The sequence below is a fragment of the Pisolithus orientalis genome (assembly GCF_024613125.1).
Source record: "Pisolithus orientalis strain OTSU chromosome Unknown F5J12scaffold_9, whole genome shotgun sequence".
Classification (NCBI taxonomy): Eukaryota; Fungi; Basidiomycota; class Agaricomycetes; order Boletales; family Pisolithaceae; genus Pisolithus; species Pisolithus orientalis.
The window spans coordinates 609,922-626,273 of NW_026260790.1; the positions used below are offsets into that span (position 1 = coordinate 609,922).

Here is a 16,352-nt window from a genome sequence, read left to right on the forward strand (position 1 = left end):
AAGCTGACCACCAGTCGCTTGGGCATTCTTTAGCAACTGTAGTCACTATGAGATGAGATGACACACCTCAGAGATGTATGGGTTGGTTCAGATGGCAGGTGAGCATGTGTCCAGTGCAGAGTCTGGGATACTAATTAGTACAAGCTGCCACCAGTCAACTTGATAGATGAACCTGCTTTGACTCTTGGTCAGGAATTGGATAGCAAATGTTACATGGTAAATTTGGCTGATTGATTCAGGTGGTTCTTGAGCACACATTGAGCATACCATGGCAAGCTAGAATACAATTTCAAATGCACAATGGTCAGCAAATTTGTTCACATAGAAGGAATTGAACATATCATAGGAGTCATGAGGCTTGATGTCCCTGGTGTTGATGTCATGGGTGCCATCAACAGGGATGAGATGGGCCACATGATATATCACATCAATGTGAATGATGGTGATATGTGGGATGTTGTGTGGATTGTAACTTGGGCAGACAATCCACATCCCTGTAGCTATGTCTGGGCCATCCCCCATTCAGTTGAACCAATGTATGACAGTGCATGGATACAAAGTGCCTTGATACTTGAATGAAAAAAAGCACAGAATGCAGGCAATGTCCAGTCCATGCATACCCTCTGCCTCTGGATTGGTTACAATGAAGACACAGTCAAAACAGGGTCCTTCATTCCTCCACATGGGGCAGGAATGAATGTACTCACAGCACATGCCATAGAGGCCACATAGATTGCTTTGTGCAAAAAAAGTGGAACATGCAGAGTTGTAGACATGCATGCTACCATCATAGAGTGGGCACTTGTCAAGGGGGATGTCATCCAGATCATCAGTGGGAAAGAGTTGCAAGTAGAGGAAATGGTGCAGAATGTTGAGAAGCTGTGGCAGGCAGAGTTCAGCTGCTAGGGCACCTACTGTCCTTGTGCACTTACATTCTAAGATATTTAAACCAGTTAGCATCTGAGTATGTACAGAGTATAAGGTTAAGACATATGATGAGTATGAGCCAATGATACATGGGCCTTGACTGACCTGGGAGTGTCAACAGTATCACCTGGTTCCTCCTCATAACTCCCTGTTTGTTCTTTCAATTTCATTGGCCATGTCATGGCTTTCCCAAACTTGGTTGTATGGATCATTGGCATCATTGGAACATTGACCTGAATGCCCATCAGAAATGGGTGAATCGTAGGATTAATACTCATACCCAGAGCCCCAAGCACATGTGATAGTAATGGTTCATTTAACATACCATGTTCTTTAAAGCCAGCATGTGTGGTGATGAGCTTGTCAAGCCTCTGGTTGATCAAAAGCATCTGTCTGAGAGCTTGAAAGTGGTTAGTGTGCTGATAAGGCCATTTGATGGCCTTAATATGTTTGGACTCTGTAACTGAAGAGCAGAGGCCATTTGGTGCACTGAACTGACAGATAAGGTGGTATTAATGCTTCATAGCATGTTGCCATGGCAGTGAGAAGGTATCAACTACCCCAGCATTCCAGAAGACTTCACAATAAAGGTGGAAGTGCCTGAGTGCATCATCAATTTCAACAAGCATCTGTTGAGTGATAACATTCCAATGAACAAGGTAACAAAATTCCAGAAAGGCTCAAAATGTGAAGACAACATATTGTGGAACATAACCTTCAATTGCTGTGATGTAAACCTGAGAAGGACTGGTCAATAATCACATGAAGGAAATACAGATGAGCACACCTTCATAAGGCCCTTGGAATTGTTGCCAGTCCACTGTTTGAAGTGTCAACCTTGAGGAAAATGCTGCAGCCCAGTATATGGGGCAACAGCTGTGATCCTGAAACACCATGAAGTAGATACAAATATTGATTGAAGTCACATACTGCCAGTCAATTTTGTCCAAGACTTTTTCCACCTGTGTCTTTCCATGAACATGGATTAGGTAACACTTGACCCAATCCACCAGGTGGTCCTTGAACCCACCTTTGATAAGCTGGTGGAGGGTATCTGGTGAAAGCATGCCATAGATGTCTGTGTGTGGAAAATCATTTGTAAATGGCTGTCTTTGATTAGAAAATGAAAGAAAACATGGGGTTACACTTACCACTATGTTGCCAACAATCCCATATGTGTCCCACAGTTTACAAAAGTCAAATTCTTTGATCACAGCATTGGCATGCTCATGATGATAATGGAGCATGTCATCATCCAGACTCTCCTGGTGTGTGAGGCACTTCAGGCACTAATTCTATATGATACAAGACAACAGAACTTGTTCCTCATAGTCAGCTATATAAGCTGCTAGTGCATATATGACACACCAATAGTATTTGTTGCCACATAATATTATTTCTGGGACACTCATGGTGGGTCAAAGTGAACAAAGAATGCATGTTAGCAAGGAGTGGAAAAGCTGCCTTTTGAAATTTCAGAAAGCAGAGGAACCAGCATGTTCTCTAGTGGCTAAATGGTATGTTAGCAGTGATACAAACTCATAGAATGTGGGATCTTACTCTTTGGCATTGCCAGGAACCCAATGAGGACTACCACATTGCAGTGAGCATGACAAACAGTGTTGCAAACATTTCTGATGGAGAGATACAAGGGGTAATAGTCAGTCTGGCCAGTTGCTACTGATACCATTGTCTTGTCACTACCAAGAATAATGGGAATTAGTGTCGCCCCAGCCATCATTGGATCTTCACTAATGATTCTGTCCTAGGAGAGTGAAGTTAGCATCAAGTTTCAAGCTGAAGTGGGCACTACTTACCACCTTGTTCCACACCCAGGCTCCTGACATGAAATCCTCCCAGCACCTTTGATTGTTTGTAGAATCATACTCCTAGTATGGTACATAGTCAATTTGACCTATTAAGTCAGTGTGAGCAAGGACATTGTGGATGACTTTATGTGGATCTCAATACCATACACTGTAACTGTCAAGCATTTAAGGAGCCATATTGCTGTCTTGTCCATCTCATCCATTGTCAGCATACCACACCACAAAACTCTCCCACTTGACCTTGCTGATGGATGTGCTGTAGATGACACAATAAAGGTCTTTCTGGTTAGTGAATAGCAGTTCCCCACATAAGGGAAGTAATGACACAGCCCAGATTTCAAGCAATGTGTTGATTTTTTTGGCAGGCATTTTGGCCTGCCTAAAGAGAAAATCTGCAAGCTTGAATTCAAGCTGGTTTCTGAAGGGGGACCAGTCATCAGAAGACCTCTCTGCAGACAGTGGTGGTGGTGCATCATCCAACAGATATTGACTGCTGGCATCACATCTTCATGCTATGGATGAGGTATTAGTCAAAGTAGTTATCATAGCATATATGTGAATTACTGTTCAGACCTGGATGAAAATTGCAATAAGTCCTACATGCAGGATCAATGAATTCCAGCCCTAGACTCTCATGTTCCTGGCCCAATGAGTCAGAGTCATCACCACCACCATCACCATCAACATCACTGAGTTCTTGATGGCCAGGAGTTGGAATGTCATACTCAGTTGCTGGAGGAAACATGGCTGCATTGTGGTCCATTCCATTGTAGTCTTGTCCCAAATGGTCAGGCAACCCTGTGCTGACAGTGAAACTTGGGGGAACATGGCCTAAACCAGGATGATGCATGCACATGTGTTGAGTAAGATCTGAGAGATTTCTAAACCAACAGTTACACCCCAGTTCAGCACAAGGGTGTCATAGCATGCTAAATGTCAGGCATGCAGGCATCTTCAATCTAAGGAAAGACATTGGGACAGCATGGGTGAATTAACTTGAGGTAAGCAGGACTTTGTACAGAAAACTAGGTACATTGTTTGTGAGTTCTTTTTTGCATAAAGAAGTGAAGTTTAAACTCACCTTGCTCTGTCTCCATCTGCCACCTTGTATTGCAGGTACTATGTTGGCTGACAATTCTTCTAGAAGTCATTGTCCACAAAGAGAGAAGGCTAATCTGCACCCAGGACACATAGTTCTTGATGTGCAGGTTAAATGACACACTTCAAGCCAGAAGAAAGCCAATGACTTGCATGCAAAGGGTTTGAGTGATACCTGCACCACTGCAGTTCAACAGGGCTGCACCCAGATCTCAGAGATGGAGGCAACCATGGAGGTAGAGCAGGCAATGCAAGATGCTGTCAAAGTGAAGCTGTGAAGCCAAAACTGAAACTGAAGGGCAGGCAAAGCAGACCTACAAATATATCTGACTTGCCTCATGGTGAGGGTGTGGTTGCAAATTTCATAATTCATTGGTTCTGGATGCTGATAATCAATCAACAGTTGTGAATATAGAAGTAGATTCTTACCATGTGACTGCCAATGATTGTTTGGGCTTGAGCAATAAGCTGCCAAGACAACACAATACTACTGAACTGCTGGGTGACAATGTGGCAACTTCAGCATGTGCACCCAACCCAGGAAAGTCCCAGTATGGTGTGCTCTTCTCTTGCATGATGCTCCTACTGCTCACTGAATGAACCTTACCTGGAATGTTAGTGCCCTGAACAATAGGACTCTTTTGGCTGGTCATGTCAAGAGCTGGGCCAGCAGCATCACACCTGTTGGAAATGGTACCCCCCACAATTCTGTAACATTGGGCTCCCAAGTTCAAACCACTAACCATATGATCAGCAATGACATTCCTGCAGTGGCCCATGATGAGGATGAACAATACTTCAGGGACCCCCTTACCATCTCTGCCAAGTTTACATGGTACCAGAAGCCTGTTGAGGTATTTTTCTTTTGATCATGAAAGCCCATGAGTCTCTCTCACACACTGGTACTATTTCTAGGCTATGGTGCACACTACTAACACAAGTGCTGATGCCAAGAGTGATCTCAAGGCCAAAAATCCTATTTCCCATGCAGTGCAGGCCAGCTTAAAGCACAGGCATGCTGATTGTGACAATGTTGAATACATATGTCTCCTCATCCAAAGTTGAGAATGCAGTGTAGGAAAAGGATTTAAATGGGAGAGTGAGGGGAAGGGTGAAATCTGATGGGGAGTGAGTAGGCCAAAGGGGCTTCTATAACCTGGGACTGGATCCTGGTAGTCATCTGAAGGCTTCTAAGGCTGTCTTGGTGCAGGGAATGACCTGCTTGAACTCATCTCTCATCTTAGGGTAACTCATCTATTGTTTTTTTTTAAAAAAAAACTAACTACATCCAGTACTAGGTAGGGCTGACTAAGCAACCAAAAAGCGAAATTCTAAGTACCACTAGCAGAAAAATACCTAGAATGAAAACAAAATAAAACAAACAAAATAAAACAATTCCCCCAGTAGGGAAATTACATTCCTGACAGCAGATGACAGGGGCCCTTTCTGTGACCTCCATGATGTAAATGTTCACATGAAGGTTGTAAAGGAGCCACATGTTACTACAATGGTATGTCCTCTGGTTCACTTAAGGTCATCACTAACCTATGTATGTCAAGTTGCAGACTAATATCAGAATTGACAAGCCAGTGAAGAAAGTGAAGGTTAGTGACAGGAGCCAGCATGGAACTAAAGCTATGACTCAAGAATCAAGGGAGTTGGCCTTAGCAAGTTCCACATCAGATTGGCCACTTTCAATAGGGACCAACAGCACAACTTGCAGGTGCATACATTTTGTCAATGCAAAATTGCCTGAAGAGCTGCAAGAGGATAGAAGATGGTTGAAACAAATGCTTCCCACTCTCCTCATGTGGGCCAGGTTCTTCCCCGATCTGTGGGAAATCCCAGATCTGGAGCTCATGACTGCCCTTTGAATTATCATGACCTCCCTTGTCTCAGATTTCAATTCTCATGCAGTATGCCCAGGGACACTGACTTCCATGCTGGTAAGATTATTCTGTTTATACTTAAACTAGATGCTTCACTCATTTTTTGGGCAGGCAACTTGGCAACTCAGTCTGTGGAGCAGCAACTTTGGCTCTACCACCATCATACTCATTGCTCATTTTCTTGCATTGGATCCAGATGATGATGCACAGTCCACCACTGCTGTCAGGCAAACTTGCAACAAACTCATGGATGGAGTGCTTTCCTTCCTATATCAAGACCTCAATGTGACAAACCCAGCACATGCTTATTGATCACACTTCATTCTGCAACTCTTCACACATGCCCATCTTTGGCTGTGTATCAGATGCCCTGACATTCCAGGACTGGGCACCAACATGATGAAGAAACATGCTGTCAGAGGGGCACATTCCCTTTGTGCTGCCACAGTATGTAACTCTTTGTCAGTCCTTGATCTGCAGTTTTAACTGTTACTTTAGCTTGAACATGCCATTTGGCTATTCCAAAGGGGGGAGGTGCAAGTCAATGATCAAATGAGTACCCATGGTATGAGGGTGATGGCAAAAACTCCACTCAAGCTCAACAAAGTGTCTGGGAAGGAGTCATCGAGTGCACTGGCATTCTCTGAGTGGAATTGAGGCACCAGCACTCATGACTATCACACATCCATTTCTAAATGCAATAATGCCATGATGAGTGAGATCATTGCTATGGCTCATACCCTCATTATCCCCTCCACAGAGACATTGGACAATGGCAGTTCTCCAGGTGACCTGATGGATGAGCTTTATTCTGCTGTTAATACTGATTTATGTCAAAGTATCTGTAAGATTTGTGTATGCTATGAGTATCTTGCTGACAAGTTGACAGGACAGACTTGGCTGGATGTCCCCTCATTGGAATCCCCTACATTGCACAGTGCAGAAATATTTCATACATATATTGCATACTCTCTCTCTCACCCCTCCCCCAATCACTTGGATGCTCATTCCACTGCTTCAAGTCTGATCCCCACTTGTGCTTGAATTGAGACACAAGTGCTTACTATGCCCATTCTAATTTTTTTTTCTACTATGCTTTGTGGTAAATGAATGACATCTCATGATGCATTATTTGTGAACCATGTGAGCCTGCTTCAAGATTGTCAAAAAAGTCACCCTCACAAAAAGTCTGGAAAGTCACAAATAGTACAAATAGTCTGTCAACAAGTGACAAGGTTACATAAGTGGCCAGCAGACAAACCTCTGATGAACCTTAGACAAACCTTAGATGAACAGACCTTTTTTTCCACACTGCTGTTTTTGACAGGTTATGTATCACTGCTAGTATCTTTTCTTACCCCTTGTCCCTTGTTCTTATGAGCTTGTTTTCACATATATATACTTCACTTCTCTCACTTACAAAACCCCCAGTTGTCTTGCCCATACTCAGGCAGTGGCTGAGGTATAGTTATCCCTTGCATTTGTTTTACACTTTACTAATTATATGTTAGCTATTTTCTACTTAGGTGAATACCCAGTCATCTTGCCCATACTCAGGCAGTGGCTGACCTATTTTCTACTTAGTTTTTGTCAGGTTATGAGCCCTGAGGGCGCATCCTAGCTCCTCACACAACACCAGATGACTTGCACCCCCCAAAAAAAATTTCCCCCCAAAAATCCTTTGGTTTGCTGACCTACCTGCATAACAGGCACCCGAGCTTCACTACTCAAGATGTCAGCTACTACTAGCACCACTGCAACTGACTTGCCCATACTAACAGGGCCAAACAATTATGAGATCTGGAAACTCTGAATCACTGTCCAACTTTGCTGTGGAAAGGTCTTAGGGGTTGTACTAGGCACAGACCTCAAACCTGGCTCAAGCCCAGTCACCAGTACCAGCACTGGCACATCTACATCCAAGTCTGGCACAAACACCAGCATCCACACTTCCACACCAGACCCAGAGGAACTCCAGAAGTGGACTGAATGTGATGAAAAGGCACACAGCATCATACAAGATCAACTATCAGATGCCCTCCTCATCAAAACCCAAAAACACACCACAGCAAAGTCCCTATATGATGTGCTGTTAGTGCTACATGAAGACTTGAACCTTGCCAATGCCTACTATCTGTACTGGCAATTACTAGATTTTGGAGGATGACATGCTGCAGGATTGTCAAGTCTATGGAGAGGAATATACTCAGACTTCAAGTTGGTTGAAGCTGAGGTGCAGTAAGGAAAAAATAAACTGCTAAGTGTCCGCTTTTGGATTACATAATGCTGTGCTCAGTGAACCACAACTAAGGTAAAGGCAATAAACTCCAACACTAGACTCCACCTGGGATGGCACAATGAGCATATCTGACCACATTGCTGGTATGAGGACCACAGAATCCTGGCTCACCAGCATGAAGTTTGCTGTTGACACCAAACTACTCACATTCACTTTACTCAATTCACTACCAAAAACCCCAGAGTGGAGCATGTTCACCTCTGCCATCATCAACACTGTCAAACCAGACAAGTTGACCTTTGATAAGGTAGAAACTCACATCATGTCTGAGGCTGGCCAACTGACACTCTCTGGGGCACTGGAAACTGGCCTTAAGGCCCAAGTAAAGGGGTCAACTGGAGACAAATGGTGTGAGCACCATCAGAGCTCTGGCCACAGCACCAACAACTGTTGGTCCTACCAAAAGTGGGTAAAGGAGCTGTGGAAGGGAAGGGAAGGTGGAGGACAAGCTAAGAAGGGTGAGAAGTCAAATATGGCTGAGATGGCACCAGACACCAGTCCACCAGACTCTGCTCATGTAGCTACCGCATCTGTATCCCAAAAGCTAATCAACTGTATTCATGCTTACCTATTGACCAAGCCAGCTCCTGGAAAAACCCCAAACAGCATCATTGACTCTGGAGCCACATTGCACATGGCCCATCACTGGACATGGTTCACTTCATTCAGGGAACTAAACCCTGGCAGACCAGTCACCCTTGGTGATAGCTCCACTGTTGAGGCCACTGGCATTGGTACAGTAACACTGAAAACCAAGGTTTCTGGCACAACAAATGATTTTATCCTCTCAGATGTCCTATATGTACCCAACTTCAAGGTAACCCTCATCTCTGTAAACAAGTTGGTGAAGTCTGGTCTATCCACATACTTCCCAGGGGACTCAAATACCTGCTCCATATACCAGGGAAGGGAACCAGTCATGACTGGTGCTCACCAGCAAAACCTCTACCATGCAAATGTGACCCCAGTCATACCAGCTGAGAGTGCACATGCCACAGTTGACATAAACTTGCTGCACTGGTGAATGGGACACATTTCCACTGACTGGCTCTGGCACATGACAAGGGAGGGCCAACTCCCAGGCATCAACTCTTTGACTGGAGAACCAGAGTTCTGTGAGCCATGCACAACAGCAAAAATGAAGAAACTACCATTCAAGCCCACCAAAGGCCCTTGCACTACCTGACCTTTCCAAATGGTACACACTGATGTTGGAGGCCCCATCACACCAGCCTCCAGGGAAGGCTACTGGTATTGGGTGGTGATAGTTGATGACTTCACATGCTTCCCTTGGGTATACTTCATAAAGCACAAAAGCAAAGCTGCAAAGGCCTACTAGCAGTGGAGGTCAGACATCAAAACTTACTTCCAGCAGGAGTTAGGAGAGGAGTCATTCACCACTGAGGCTCTTGAGTACCTCTGGAGTGACAATGGTGGAGAGTTCACTGGTGCAAAGTTCCAGGAACAACTCCAATCTGATGGTGTCCAGCATGAGACCTCAGTGCCAGACACCCCAGAGCAAAATGGACTTGCAGAGCACATGAACCAGACTTTGTCAACCCTGGCAAACACCATACTCAAAGAGTCAAAGCTGCCAAAGTCTTTCTGGGCTGACACCATGGCCACAGCAGCCTATGTCACTGCCTGAAGTCCAGCTGAAGGCATCAAAGGATGAACACCATATGAAGTGGTCTTCAACTGATGAGTGGACCCAACCATCTTCCAGAGTTTTGGGTGCCCAGCATATGCACTAATTCCAAGGGACCAGCAGCCAGGAAAGTTCTACCCACATGCCCAAAAGGCCATCATGATTGGTTACACCCATGGACAACAAGCCTACAAACTCCTGGACCTACAGAAATGCACTGTGTCCTCTAGCCAGCATGTGAGGTTTGATGAATCTGGTTCCCTCAGCCTTCTGGAGTTAAGGCCATGGACACCAGACCCCACTGGCAAACAGTGGGAGGGCCTTATCCCACCACAACTCCACTGACCTGACCCCAGTTCTCCTGAAGAAGAAGAGGATGACATCAACCTGCCTCCACAATTACCAGAGCCAGTGGGAGCAGTGGGAGGAGATCCACCACCCCCACATATCAACCCACCAGCCCCAGAGGAAATAAATCCAGACCCTGGTCCAGGTAGCTGCCCTCATACACTGGAACTGCAAGTCCAGTTACCAGAACCTCAGACTTCACCACAGCAAATACTCCAACCACCCAGATCACCACCACGTCACCCAGCTAGGATGGTGCCTGGCTCATGTCAGAGTGCAAGGGAGAAAAGGCCAGCAGACAAAAACTGAGATTACCAGTGGACCTTAGATGATGAAGCAGCACACTGAAGTCATGAAGAAGCACCAGCCCCAACTGAGCCTGAAATCCCAGGTGCCTTCCTGTCTGAACTACTAGATAATGGCACTTTCTTCACTGGAGTTGCAGGTACTGGTCCATCAAATGATGACCTCCCCCAGACTCTCAATGAAGCCTTCTCTCAACCAGATAGCCACCTCTGGAGATCAGCCCTTGAAGAAGAACTACTTTCCCTAAATTCCAACCATGTGTATGAGACAGTCCCAGTCCCAGCTGGAGTTATCCCAATCACCTCAAAGCCAGTTTTCCAGATCAAGCATGATCAAGCAGGCAAGATAGAGCAGTACAAACTCTGAATAGTTGCCCATGGCTTCACCCAAGGAGAGGGTGTAGACTACCAGGAGGTTTTTGCCCCTGTAGCAAACCTAGAGTCTGTAAGGATCATCATTGCACTGGCAGCAAAGCATAACCTGGAGTTGGACCAAATGGATGTTTCCACTGCCTACCTAAATGGTGAGTTGGAGGAAGAATTATACATGTCCCCACCATCTGGAGTCCCAATACAACCAAGTTACTGTTCACAGCTCAGGGCTCCCTCTATGGGCTTAAGCAGGCTGGCTGGACTTGGAATGACACCCTTGACCATAAACTTGGTGAAATCAGCTTCACCTGGCTGGATGCTGAGACCTGCCTGTATGTTCTCCAAAAGGGCAAACAGGTTTGTTTCTTGGTGGTCTATGTGGATGACCTACTCTTGGCTGCAAGTTCCCAGAAGCTCATGGATGAGGTAAAATCCACTCTAGCATCATCTTTCAAGATGCAGGACCTTGGAGTGGCCAAGTACATCCTAGGGATTGAACTCCAATGTGACCAGCAAAACTGGACCATCACATTATCCCAGTCACAGTACATCTGGACTGTGTTAGAACACACTGGCATGAAAAACTGCAAACCAGTGTACACCCCACTGCCACACAACCTAAAACTGACTGTGACCATACCAGAGGATGGACCACCAGTCCCAGAGATAACCATTGAAGGCCAGCATGTGTCCTACCTAACTGTCATAGGCTCACTGATGTATGCCATGCTTGGAATGTGGCCAGACCTCGCATTCCTAGTTGGAGTACTCAGCCATTTCAGTGCAGCACCCACTGAGACACAATGGGAGATGGCAAAGAGGGTCCTATGCTACATGCAAGCCACAAAGGACTTAGAGCTAGTCTATGATGGCTCAGACATCTCCATGGACATGGATTTCCATGGCTACACTGATGCTGTCCCAACTGGAGACATGGTAGCTGACATCATGACCAAGGCTATGGGACTTCAACTTTGCTTGAGTGGGAGTGTCAAGAAGTGACAAGGTTACATAAGTGGATAGCAGATGAACCTCTGATGAACCTTAGATGAACCTTAGATGAACTGGCCTTTTTTCCCATGCTTCTGTTTTTGACAGGTTATGTATCACTGCTAGTATCTTTTCTTACCCCTTGTCCCTTGTTCTTATGAGCTCATTTACACATATATATACTTCACTTCTCTCACTTACAAAACCCTCAGTCATCTTGCCCATACTCAGGCAGTGGCTGAGCTATTTTCTACTTAGTTTTTGTCAAAGTCAAAAAAAAATAGTGTGGATAGTCAATGAATAGTCAAAAATAGACTGGATAGTCAAAATAGAAATAGAATCTACTAGAAATAGTCCTGGCAACTATCTGGACTTTTTTGACTATCTGTGTACATGACAGGCACAATAGACATCAATTAATTTCCTGATGATTCCCCAGTTTTATTAAGAGACAACTTGGCTAGATCCTGCTGAGAAAGCTTGAGACCCTTCCGACCAAAACTAACTTACCATGTGACTATCACCCTCGGTGTTCCATCACACACGCCCATCCTAGAACTAGTAGTTCTATGACACCCTCCCCACCTCCCATGTTCTGCCTCATGCCCTCCACAGATGTTCCGATCCCATCAGTTGCTTGGTAGTTTCGTTTTGTCCTGTACTTTCCCGTGCCTCCTTTACCAAAAACCCGGACGCGGATCGCTTTCAGCACAAATATAGGAACAAAGATTACGAGCACCTATTGCTAGGGCTGAATTTGACCTATACTAAGCTGAGATGAATAGACCAGTGCCACCTGCGTTGTACTTCACCCATGATGTTCGTCGCATTTCCATTTTGGGCCATCAGAATTCTCCAAACCGCTGGTGTGATTCTTGTTGTTATTCATGTGTTCCGGCGGCAGAGGCCACTGCGGTTGGCAGTCCTTGTTAGGGTCACTCAAAGTTGGTGCCTACGCCTACAGCTAATTTGTGGGTAGTCTTGCTGTAGGCGTAGGCGGCGATGGCAGCGTAGGCGCCAACTTTAAGCCACCCTATTGTTATTCCTGTGTTCCGGCAGCGGAGGCCACTGCGGCTGGCGGTCCTTATTGTTATTCTCGTGTTCCAGCGGCATAGTCTAAGGCCACTGCGGCTGGTGGTCCTGATTGCTATTCTTGGGTTCTAGCGGCATAGATGCCGGCGGTTCTTATTCTTATTGTTATCTTGGCAATGAGAGCGTTGTTATTCTTGTGATAATTACAATACCGAGGGAATCCTAAACTAGAAAATTCACTGGAGAACACGCCCGCGCTCGGAGTTGAAATATTTCAACTCAGGATCTACATCATATTTATCTACGTGTATCGCCGGGTGTCCAAGAACCCTCAGAACCCCTTCCAGTTACTGTTATCGTCTATCGTAGGTTATTGGGGTGCTTTCAGATTGTGGCGACACTGACCAGTCCGCCTGTAACAGCAGATTGCGAAACATTCCATCCACGACATGGCATCTCGAATCCCCCCGAATGTGTTGATGAGCGACCAAGTCCGTCTTTCCGAGCAGCTTCAGCTGCTCCATCACTTCGGCTACTCGGATCTCGATGCGGATTATGAAGATTCTGGTCAGTTTAGTAGCAAGCATACGCGGGACAGTGACACCAGTACTACCATTCGCGTTCTCGACACTATCGCGGTCGCACTGACCACCGGAAGGCCCGGAGATGTCTTTGCTGCTGCATTCGACACCTGTGGGAGTATCACGCTTGTCTTAGCAAAGAACGCTGTTCCCACCGACGAAGACCGTCAGGCTGCTCTTGAGCTGATCAGGTTGATCACCACTCCCACGAACATTGCTCTTGATGTTTTGCCTTTCCTGTTTACTCGCTGCGGGGAGAACATCACGAAGCGGATCGTGAAGATGCGTGAAGCTGTGGACACATCCTCTGACAACCTCAACCGAGTCCTAGGGGTCTACCAACCCGCATCATCCATTGAGGATGAATTTCCCTCTTCTACGGACTATCGCGACTTGAAGTATAATGGAAACCAAGTCTCGGCTGAGACAATGATGCGCGATCTTTTGACGGTTATCACCGACATGATTAAAGGTTTCAACTTGCAGAATATCAGAGAAACGCCAGACCTCTGCAACCGCTACGCACATCTTGTGATCGCCGTCCTCGTTCTCAAAAGATCCCGTCTGCTACGTTGGCTCTGCCAAGAACACGACGTTTTGTATCACAAACGGAAACTGGAGGCAGAAAAGTTGAAACGCCGCCTTGCTAAGGTTGCCCAGTATTACAACGACATCAGCACCCTCATCGAGCATGCCCAGCGCCGTTTCTCGCAAGGCATTAACCATCGTTGGGTCGGCCGTATGGAGGGCACTTGCGAGACTAGGCTAGATCTGGACGAAAACTACATGGGCGTCATATCACGGGCACTCGGCGGTGTCCCCCTCGCGCCGGAAACGGCGACCGCGTTGCATGAGAAGGTTCAGAACATGCGGCAGGTGTGGGACAGCAGTCGTTCCGTCACTACCCGGCTCCATGCGGAAATTCGCATCCTGCTTCATCTCAGCAACCCGGTCCATGCTTTGGATCATACACGTCAGCAGCCTATCGGATGTAGTAAACGGAGTTGCTTATGCTGCACTGTGTGGATCTGGAAATACAACAAGACATTCAGAACAAAATGGTTGACGAGTGGGTCCCATGGCAAGCCTTACGCCGCTTGGGCTTTGCCAGGTTTCTCGTACGACCATGTTCGGGTGAGTGGTGGGAGGAGTGATATCGATGCAGCCGTCCTGCTAGGAGTCGGGAGGCGCCTGTCTCGCACTCTTGCTGAACTGTTTCCAAATCAGAGAAGGCTCTCTGATGAACATCGGTCGAGCGAGTCGGAGGAAGAGGGCAGGGGGTCGGAGCGACAACTTTACCACCCTCGGGCCATCAAGGGCTGGAAATGGTAGAATGGGGGATGGCTTTGATGACAGCTTGGAATTGCTGTCATTGGAGAAAGTGGTGATGCTGGGGGGGGAAGACAATGAGAGACAAAGTGCTGAAAACATGTTGGATGAAGCAATGTTGGAGTTGGAAGACTTGTCCATATTTGGAGTGGAGGCTCACCAGTATTTCAGGAGGGGTTGATCCTGCTCGAGGGATGGACATGCTGGCTGGAGTTTTGGATGATGGGATACAAAGGGAGGGGGGTCATTGTTCAAGCTAATAGAATTCACCCTGTTAAAAGTAGAGGGGGGAGGAGATATGACAGGAGACAACTCAGAAAAGTTAAAGGATGGCAGGGGGAGCAAGCAAAAACCACTCAGAATTAGCAGGGAGGGATGACAGTGACAACCATTCAGAAAAATGGGGGAGATGTGATGGGTTGGCTGATGGAACAACAGGTGGCAGCAGCTCTCACTCAGAGAAGAGTGGGGAGGGGGATGGTATGGGAAATGATGGCATCTTGATGTGTGACAAGGGGGGGTCACTGTCAACATGCATCAGTTCAGAATTGTCTGCAAAAAAGTTGTTATTAGTATGAATGTTGCCATCCCCTTCTATTTCACCCTCCTCCAGCTGAGGTGAATTTGGCAGGCCTGCAGCAGGATTGACAGAATCTCCAGATGGTGGGTTTGGCTGCAGCTTGAAGAGTTCAACTGTGCACCTAGCAAAATCCTGCCCACTATCAGCAGCACTCCAGGTGCTGTTGTAGGCAGGATTTGTGCATCACCACCCATGCAATTCACCCCACCAAGGAAACTCCCTCTCAATCATCACTGATAACAATCAGTAAACTAATGTCTTTAGGAATGAAATAGTTATGTACCAATTATACTTTTTGTGCTGTTGCTGCTTGTGAGATCCTTGTAGGTGCACCTGGCACCTGTCTGCCCAAGTAATGCATTCTGCTTTTGGTACTTCATTTTTAAACTGTAACAGTTGAGCAGTGAATTTTTGTTAAAAAGATATGCATGTACATGTCAAGCTGACTATGGATCAGAGTGGCAAAAACAGCTGGATTGTCTTGAGTGAGGACTTGGAATCTGGGGGACTCATCAACTGAGAAGATCACTTTCACAATCTCAACATATATCACATTCTTCCCATGTCACAATTGTTGCTTAATCCTACCTTCCTCTTGAGCATCTTGTGTGGAGTCAGAAAACAACTTCTTCCACTCTGCTTCATGGGTCCTACACCACTCGATAAGATGATCAGTCCATGCAGCATAAGTGTTCTCCCATATAATGCAAGGGACCACTGCTTTTGTTGCTGATCTGGTGGGTTGTGATGCCAGAGGAGGAGCAGACAGCTCAGACTCCATGACAGCTATGGACAATGCATTAGACCAGAGCAGTTGGAGTTTGAATACTGATATTCTCAGCTGAAAACTCACCACAAACACCTGACAAACACCTGAGGAATTAGCCAAACCTCTAGCAACTTTGAGGTGTGCTATTCATTGAGGTTACTGCTATTGACTGTTGCAGGTTATCAGTGCATTTCTGGGTTGTGGCGACACTGACCAGCAGATTGCGAAATGTCCATCCATGACATGGCACCTCAATAAAACCACCAGAATGTTTTAATGAGTGACCAACACCATCTTTCTGAGCATCTTTGAGCAGCTCTTTCTCTTCATCCACTCAGATCTTGATATGCCTTATG

General features: G+C 46.1%; 6 protein-coding genes across 6 annotated transcripts; 4 read left to right on the top strand and 2 right to left on the bottom strand.

Moving 5' to 3' along the window:
- Positions 1-276: 276 nt before the first annotated feature.
- F5J12DRAFT_904923 (uncharacterized protein) lies at positions 277-3,524 on the bottom strand (the record flags this gene model as incomplete). Its single annotated transcript, XM_051748596.1, has 15 exons — positions 277-472; positions 533-676; positions 704-919; positions 991-1,111; positions 1,253-1,421; positions 1,488-1,606; positions 1,643-1,664; positions 1,715-1,747; positions 1,854-2,033; positions 2,079-2,216; positions 2,247-2,326; positions 2,488-2,692; positions 2,745-2,816; positions 2,976-3,261; positions 3,442-3,524. The coding sequence occupies 15 exons, from the start codon at positions 3,522-3,524 to the stop codon at positions 277-279; spliced, it is 2,064 nt and encodes a 687-aa protein (XP_051601387.1).
- Positions 3,525-4,378: 854 nt separating this feature from the next.
- F5J12DRAFT_781777 (uncharacterized protein) lies at positions 4,379-5,728 on the top strand (the record flags this gene model as incomplete). The annotated part of the gene is made up of 6 exons (XM_051742611.1): positions 4,379-4,410; positions 4,474-4,708; positions 4,770-4,886; positions 4,933-4,982; positions 5,262-5,364; positions 5,420-5,728. The coding sequence occupies 6 exons, from the start codon at positions 4,379-4,381 to the stop codon at positions 5,726-5,728; spliced, it is 846 nt and encodes a 281-aa protein (XP_051601388.1).
- Positions 5,729-6,241: 513 nt separating this feature from the next.
- Positions 6,242-6,400, top strand: F5J12DRAFT_718537 (uncharacterized protein; the record flags this gene model as incomplete). The annotated part of the gene is made up of 1 exon (XM_051741116.1): positions 6,242-6,400. A coding segment is annotated over one exon (159 nt), but the record flags the coding sequence as incomplete, so codon positions are not given.
- A 3,449-nt stretch (positions 6,401-9,849) lies between these two features.
- Positions 9,850-10,035, top strand: F5J12DRAFT_718876 (uncharacterized protein; the record flags this gene model as incomplete). Its single annotated transcript, XM_051741136.1, has 1 exon — positions 9,850-10,035. The coding sequence occupies one exon, from the start codon at positions 9,850-9,852 to the stop codon at positions 10,033-10,035; it is 186 nt and encodes a 61-aa protein (XP_051601390.1).
- A 3,207-nt stretch (positions 10,036-13,242) lies between these two features.
- Positions 13,243-14,659, top strand: F5J12DRAFT_821737 (uncharacterized protein). Its single transcript, XM_051745324.1, has one exon. The coding sequence runs from the start codon at positions 13,601-13,603 to the stop codon at positions 14,648-14,650; it is 1,050 nt and encodes a 349-aa protein (XP_051601391.1). The 5' UTR covers positions 13,243-13,600; the 3' UTR covers positions 14,651-14,659.
- A 1,133-nt stretch (positions 14,660-15,792) lies between these two features.
- Positions 15,793-16,008, bottom strand: F5J12DRAFT_718819 (uncharacterized protein; the record flags this gene model as incomplete). Its single annotated transcript, XM_051741130.1, has 1 exon — positions 15,793-16,008. The coding sequence occupies one exon, from the start codon at positions 16,006-16,008 to the stop codon at positions 15,793-15,795; it is 216 nt and encodes a 71-aa protein (XP_051601392.1).
- Positions 16,009-16,352: the final 344 nt, after the last annotated feature.

Bases quoted from the DNA above. Each gene is read 5' to 3' on its own strand.
- F5J12DRAFT_821737 (XM_051745324.1), top strand. From the start codon at position 13,601: ATGCGTGAAGCTGTGGACACATCCTCTGACAACCTCAACCGAGTCCTA.